The sequence below is a fragment of the Merops nubicus genome, unplaced genomic scaffold (genome assembly GCF_000691845.1).
Source record: "Merops nubicus isolate BGI_N331 unplaced genomic scaffold, ASM69184v1 scaffold24696, whole genome shotgun sequence".
Lineage (NCBI taxonomy): Eukaryota > Metazoa > Chordata > Aves > Coraciiformes > Meropidae > Merops > Merops nubicus.
In genome coordinates, this window is record NW_008614753.1 from 6,154 (window position 1) to 13,938 (window position 7,785).

The 7,785-nt window shown below is 40.7% G+C and overlaps 1 protein-coding gene across 1 annotated transcript in view; it reads left to right on the forward strand.

Moving 5' to 3' along the window:
• The first annotated feature begins 884 nt into the window (after window positions 1-884).
• Window positions 885-7,785, forward strand: part of ANXA11 (annexin A11) — a 14,233-nt gene continuing 7,332 nt past the window's right edge. Inside the window, exons 1-9 of the mRNA XM_008942340.1 lie at window positions 885-936; window positions 1,632-1,744; window positions 3,097-3,474; window positions 4,657-4,744; window positions 5,107-5,201; window positions 5,640-5,753; window positions 6,730-6,820; window positions 6,950-7,029; window positions 7,168-7,224. Coding sequence (XP_008940588.1) covers window positions 885-936; window positions 1,632-1,744; window positions 3,097-3,474; window positions 4,657-4,744; window positions 5,107-5,201; window positions 5,640-5,753; window positions 6,730-6,820; window positions 6,950-7,029; window positions 7,168-7,224 — 1,068 coding nt within the window. The remainder of the gene's footprint in view (window positions 937-1,631; window positions 1,745-3,096; window positions 3,475-4,656; window positions 4,745-5,106; window positions 5,202-5,639; window positions 5,754-6,729; window positions 6,821-6,949; window positions 7,030-7,167; window positions 7,225-7,785) is intronic.

The window sequence follows — 7,785 nt, forward strand, 5'->3', positions numbered from 1 at the left end:
TCAGTAAACCCTTCATATTTTATGGCAATGCTGTAAGCATGAAGTGGATCCCTTCTGCTTCTGACTCTGACCTTGCACTTTTGCAGACATTTGCATTTGAATGTCTTCTAACACTTGTCATACAATAACTCACTTGAAGATGTGGCTTGTTAGTCAGATAATTGTATACTCTTGGTTAATAAGACTGTTCTGTGTAAGTTGCAGACTTATGGAGACTTTAATAGGGCAATAAAATAAAGGATCTTATCAGTGCTTTTAAATATCTGAAGGGTGGGTGTCAAGAGGATGGGGCTAGTCTCTTTTCAGTGATGCCCAGCGATGGGACAGGAGGCAGCAGGCACAAACTGGAACCCAGGAAGTTCCGTCTAAAAATAAAGAAAAACTTTTTTAACTGTGAGGGTGACAGAGCCCTGGAACAGGCTACCTAGAGATGTTGTGGAGTCTCCTTCTCTGAAGATATTCAGAACTCACTTGTACACCATCCTGTGCAACGTGTTCTGGATGAACCTGCTTTTGCAGGCAGGGTGGACTAGGTGATCCTCTGAGGTCCCTTCCAGCCCCTACGGTTTTGTGATTCCGTGATTTTTGAATAGTACAACCGTAACAACATACTAGAGCTAGCAGTAAGTAGTAACTGAACTGAATAAGAAAAATAGTCTGAGGAGTGACTCTGCAACTCCTTAGATAGCTGAACATGTTTGTTGGGCCAGCAGAAGGAGATGGGAATAGGTTTCTTGGGGTGAAGCCTGTGTGACTTGCGCAGTTTATGTCTAAATTTTGGTAACTGGGTACTAGAAACATGTTGCCTGTTAATTTTTTGTGGTCTAATTAGTGAAGCATTACAGAAAATAACCGTACCACACACTACTTTTCAGATTCCTGCAATGAGTTACCCTGGCTATCCCCCAGCGGGTGGATATCCACCGGCCACCCCAGGTAAGTTGTTTAGGTGAAGTACACATTAAATGGCAGTGGTGAGCCTGTCTGGAGTGGAAAGATGGCATGTGATGAAGAAACTGACTGTGGAGGGTTTCCTTGTCTCACTGAAGCTTTCTGTGCTCTCTTGTTAAGTGCTATTTTATCTTGGCTGGGGATTCTCATTTATATAATACAGGTGCTCCACCATGTGGTTATTTAAGGTCCCTTTTCTTGCAGTCTCAAATGAAGCACTAGGAGATGGTCATAATTTGACCCAAATAAGTAAATGTCAAGGAACAGTGTCCTGTCGGCACCGAGTCTTGAAGGCAGCTGGTGGGAGTACCAGGAGAAATCAGTCACACAATTTAAAACCATATCCCACAAAGAATTAGGGCTCACTCAGACTGCTTTGTAGTTTAAGTCTGATCAAATTATGGTGTTTACAGTATTAATTCCTGAGTGTTAACCTTCAAATATGTTTAGAGTTGTTTTAAATGCAAACTTACAGATTCAACGTTAACTAGCATAAATAGAAATACAGAGTGAGGCTTTTCTTTGTATTTAATTACACTGCTACCCTGCATTTCTTAAGTTGATTTTTCTTCTCCCATACTGCTGATGTTGGACAACTATTACATTAGAAGAGTAAATAGTAAGAAATAAGTTTTAAAAGGTGTAGTTTCTTGTTTCAGCACAGCTGTGTTTGGTTTCAGGTAGCAGTCCTTGGGGTGGTGCTGCCTATCCACCTTCCAATCCACCTCCAATTGGTCTAGAAAATGTGGCTGGCTATGCTAATCAGTTCAATCCTAACTACATGGCTGGAATGGTGAGTTTGCTTTCATTTCATGTTTTTTACTGTGACTTCCTTAAGCAGAGATGTGGTTCTGATGTTGTTACTGAGAAGGTTATCACTTGAGTTCTGTGCCTTTGCCTGATGGGTTTAGGTGTCAAATGTTCCATGTCATCTCTTGAAGAAAATGGTTACTGCAAGCTGTTCCTTGCTTTAGAAAAGCAAACCACTGCTTAAATGTGAAGCACATAATTTAAAATATCATGGACATAAAAATAACTTGGCTTTTGCTGTTCAGAGGAATAGCAGAACAGATTATAAACACTGAGTATCCATTGTTAATATATTCACATTGACAAGTACAGTCCAAATTTTGCCTCTTACCTGGATTTTGGCCAGCCTGAAAAAGGAACAAGGCGGTGCAATTTGAGGTGTCAATGACTCATCCCTAAAGAGAATATGGATCAGCTGCCTCTTAGAAGCACTGATGTTTAACAGATGGCAGTAAAAACCTTCTACATTGGTTGAAGAAAGAGCAAACATTTCTAAAGTGACTGTTTGGGTTTTTTTGCATGGAGAAGAAGTGAGTGACACTTCTGGCAACATAATCTTCAGAAATCTGTTATGCTGCATAACAAATGCACAGTTCATAGGAAGACATTTGCATTATAGATGCCTTTCTGAGGCAATGATTAAATGAAGTGACTTGGCAGCCAGCAGTCAGAATGAGCAACAAGCTATCTAGGGTGCACATAGCAATATCCACAGCAACTAGCTTCTGAGAAAACTGCCATCATCAGATGTCAGTTCTTCTGGTTCTTCTGTAGAAGAGGATCTGAGTGTGTCGTGGGAAAATGATACTGCATGTGGAGTGAAGTATCTTTGTGGCAGTTTCTGCCGTTGTCTCTCTGAATGCAGTCCAGTTGTAAAGTACCAATGCATCTAGTGCATAGCAAAACAGCTAGAGGTTTCCTGCATGCGGATGATCCTCTGGTCATATAAGGCAGCCATGGGCAGAGAAAGGGTAAGTGCAGTTTTGTGTTGCTGGGATTCACCAGTGTAGGTTTTTAGAATAAGAAGTGTGTGACTATTGGTGCTTCTTCATGTGAGTGGTGTGTGATGCTGGACACAAGGGCAGCCGGGGGCAGCTGGTTCTGCTTTTTGCTGTACAGCAGCTGATGATTACAGTAGAGCAAGAGTGAACTGAATACAGATTTTAATTTTTTTTTCTCCCCTTACGATGACACAGTTATTGCAGAGCTCTTTTGCAGGTGCAGAGCTACCTGTATGTGTTGGTGTGGAGGGAGGTTGTGCTGTATTAAGCGCATTACCCAAACTCAACCGTTTGTCCACCTTCCCATGTCTGGCTTCATTGGCTGTCATTGCAGGCATCCAACCTGGCAGGGACCTTTGGAGGGACAAACATACCACAAGGTGTATATCCTTCAACACCGGGGAATTATCCTCCAGTACCTCCAGGTGGCTTTGGACAACCTCCACCAGGACAACAGCCCTCTTACGGAGGCTACGCTCCACCTGGAGGGAATCCTCCCTCCGGACTGCCAGCTTACCCAGGGTACCCGGGTGGTGCTGTGCCAGGCCAGCCCACGCCACCGCCCGGCCAGCAGCCTGTGAACTATCCAGGACAACCCCCAGCACCTTACCCAGGGCAGCAGCCCATGCCACATTATCTACCAGGCCCGGCTGGGAATCCTCCTGTGCCCTCTTACCAAGGGACTACAGGGCCTACGATATCTCCTGTAACAGTAAGAACATTCAGTACTTCTGTTTTGAGATGTGACCATGTAAATGTTGCTCTCCATTTTCTTTGTTGTATATGTGTAAACCCTCCCTAAAATTTGAAAGAAAGGCATGAAGTTTGACTGAAGATCCTTTCAAAATGCAAGCAATATAGGTTCATATGACTAAATAAATGCTGTTTTAGCACCTTAGCCAAAAAGAAAAATTTGACATGAATTCAGATTTTAATGAAATTTGCCTTTTCTAACTTAAAAAAACATTGCAAGTTGTATATGCAGTTTCACAGAATCACCGGGTTGGAAGGGACCTTTGGAAGATTATCTAGTCCAATCCCCCTGCAATGAGCGGGGACATATGCAGCTGGTATTCAGAGCCCAATCCAAGCTGACCATGGATGTTTCCTGGGATGGGGCATTTACCATCTCTGGGCAACTTCTTTCAGTGTTTAACCACACTTACTCTAAAAAATTTCTTCCTTATGTCTAAGTCTAAATCTACCCTCTTTTAGTTTAAAACCATTGCACCTTGTCTTATCACAATGGGCCTTGCTAAAAAGTTTGTCCCAATCTTTCTTAAAGCCCTGTCTTTAAGTACTGAAGGTCTCCCCAGAGCCTTCTCCAGGCTGAGCAACTCCAACGCTCTCAGACGTTCTTTGTGGGAGAGGTACTCCAGCCCTCTGATCTTTTATGTGGCCCCCCTCTGGACCTGTTCTAACAGGTCTGTGTCTTTCCTGTGCTGAGGACTGCAGAGCTGGATGCAGTACTCCAGGTGGGATCTTACCAGAGTGGGTAGAGGGGCAGTATCACCTCCCTTGACCTGCTGGCAATCCAGCTTTTCATCCACCAGTACCCCCAAGGCCTTCTCTGAAGACTTGCTTTCAGGCCCTTTATCCCCCAGCCTGTATTGATACAGAGTATTGACATTGGGGTTTCATCAAACCTTAATTAATTGGACAGAAAATTTTAATATCAGTGAACCTTCTGGACCTTGCATTTTCTCATATTTTGGGTATAGAAATTAACAGATTGTAAGGTGGTTTTTTTGGTTGTTGTTGTTTGGTTTTTTTTAGTTTTCTCTGTTACTTTTCTAACAATAAGAAAATGAGTAACAGGATCATCTTTCCTAAGTAGTAAACCAGCCTTTTACTTATTAACACTAATATGTAGCTGAAATTGATCTAATTTTAGCATGGAAACCGAGGCACAATCACCGATGCACCAGGATTTGACCCTCTAAAGGATGCAGAAGTCTTAAGGAAGGCCATGAAGGGATTTGGTGAGCAGTCTGTGGATATACATTTCAGTTAAAAGTGGAACTGAATTTTTGATTCAGCACTGATCTTTCTTCATTGTTACGTGTGTACTGAGTGGGCTAGAGCGCATGTGATTGTCCTTGGGTATAAGAAGAATTTTGGAAGTTCATGGAGGCACAAGCAGCATCGTGGGTTTGGATTTTGTTTTTATTTTTACGGTGTGTGTGATTGGGAGTAGAGCTTGAAGCTCTGTAATTGTACACAAGAGGAGATACTGTAGGTGTAGTAAAGGGCTGGGTTTAGAAGAGGCAGGATGAAGTGGAAAGAGCAGGCCGAGTGCCCCCGCTGCGCGAGCTCACGGTGCGGTGTCGGTGTGCCCGTGCAGGAACGGATGAGCAGGCCATCATCGACTGCCTTGGAAGCCGTTCCAACAAGCAACGGCAGCAGATCATCCTGTCCTTCAAAACAGCCTATGGAAAGGTAAATACATCATGAGAACAGAAGGAAGAAGTAAGTCCCTACATTCCTTCACTGGAAGTCAGAAGACTGTAAGGAAGAAAGGATAGGAAGTTCCTTAAGGGGAAGATGTTTCATAAGTCATAGCCTCTTTAGGGTTCTGGGTTCACTCTTGCTTGACTTTTTCATTCTGCATTTCAGATAAAATGATAAATCGGTTTCTCTGTTAAATGGTTGCTTTGACTCTGGTTTATGCAGTCTGTTTAATTGGATCTTAATTCCCTAGATATACATGTTACTTTTTGCTTGTTCTAGTATTGTGAAGTGGAATAGCTTTACTTTGAAAATCTATTATTGACTTTTACGCATAAAGACTTTTAGTTAAAATCCACAATTTTGGTAATTACATTTGTCAGTTTTGGTCTTTTTGCATTTTTTTTCTTTGTTTTTCCTTCTCGTTAGGACCTGATCAAGGACCTCAAGTCTGAGCTATCAGGTAACTTTGAGAGGACAATCTTAGCAATGATGAAGACACCTGTCATGTTTGATGCTTATGAAATCAAGGAAGCTATAAAGGTTTGTGTAGAAGATACAAATTTATGAAATAGAGGAAATATTTGAGCTGATAAAATTTTTAGTAGTCATTTAAAAGCTTAAGCTTACATTCCTTCCTGTCCACCCAGATAGTCAACCTACAGTTTGATCTCTATCCTGTTTCTTGGAGGTATATGGTAGTAAAACTGAGAAATGTTCTTCCCATAGGTTAAAGGTAAATAATAGGTTTATTAGGTTTCTGTTTAATAGGTTTATGTTGTAACAAAAATACATTAACAAATAAATACACAAAAGAGATGGAAATTGAGTTCTAGCAGTCTTTGAAATTCATTTATTACACGGTCCTAAGTAAGCCACTGAGGTGACTCTTCTAAACCAGCTCCTGATCCCCACCTGAAAAGCATAATTTCTTAGACTGTGCTGAACCCTTTCTAAAATATTATGGAAGTACTGTGTAAAGCAATCAGACTGTTTTATAAACATGTAGGTTTTAAAAATAGAAGCAGATCAAACGTTTGTATGTCAAGACAATGTTTACATGAAGGTGAAGTAAATATTTCCATTACTGTGTCAGTATGTATACTTACTTGTTCTTTGGCTGCAATTTTAAAGTAACTAGGAGGATGAAGTAATATTAGCTGTATTGTGATTGCAAGTGCTTTTAGTGGATGTTACCTGTTAGAATTAACAAATTCATCTTTAGTGGTAGAAAAAATTGATTCTTAAAATGCCTAAAATCTGCTGTGAAGAATGACATTTTAAAAGTAAATTCGTTTTTCATAATTAATTAGCTGCTCAATATGTATCTTTAATACAAATTTGTGTCTTGAAAACGCGTTATGAATAGCATTTAAACTACCTACTTTGCATTCTCCTACAACAAGAATATAATCTGAATTGCATTTTGTTGTATAATTTTATTATATTTCTTTTATACTAGATTGCAGAAATAAGATGAGAAACTGAATAGTGTGTTTTCTCCTTACATTTTGTTTAGGGTGTTGGCACAGATGAAAATTGTCTCATTGAAATCTTAGCTTCTCGCAGTAACGAGCATATTCAGGAACTCAACAGGGTCTATAAAGCAGGTTAGATTTGTTACAGTTCCATCAAAATTATCTTCTTTTTTTTTTTTTCTTCATTAATCACTGACTGACAGTATGACTTTAGGAAATGAGCAGGGGCATATGATGATTCTTGACTGTGTCTCTCTTCAGAATTTAAGAAAACTCTGGAGGAAGCAATAAAGAGCGACACATCTGGACACTTCCAGAGGCTTTTAATATCACTTTCTCAGGTACTTGCACGATGGGTTTTTGGAGTTTCGGTTTTGTGCATATGTGTTTATAGCATGTTGGGGGTGTTGTTTGTTTGGTGTTTCTTTGTTTTCAAGAAGAGCCCAACAGTAAAACTTTGCACCTTCAAATTCTTTCAGGGGAACAGAGATGAAAGTACAACTGTTGACATGTCTCTTGTCCAAAAAGATGTGCAGGTCAGTGGAAATTCTTCGTAATCTCTCGGTCAGCTCACTACACTGAAATTCGACTAGGTGGTTTCTGCTAACTCTTTTTTTGAGTTGAGGTGTGCAAAAACTCTGACTTCTGATGTAGTGCTTATGTTTCAGTGGATGGAAGTGATATGAAAAGCCCTAACAGTGTATTAGAGCCATGTCTCTCCATAACAGAGATGAAGCTTTTGGGAATAGAGTCTGTAGGGGCTTTTTATGTCTCAGTCAGCTTTCTGGCTTTGCCAGGTGTTGAGTGACCCCATTGTGCTACTTATTTAAGGGGATGACCCAAAGAGATTTGAGGTGATAGGCATGCGGAATAAATTTTTAATCTGTTCAATACCTGCATTAGACTTCGCCTGTGTCCCGGTTAGAAGGCAGAACTGTGTCCCACCTCCCTTATCCCTCAGTTTCCCGGGTAGAGAGGTAAATAAGGAAGGCAGGGGTAATGAAACCCTTGCACCAAATTGAAAATTAACAAAGTGAAATACATTATTTAACAGGGAACAGAAAGGAAGAAGGGAAGGGGTTTAACAGGGTACAGAA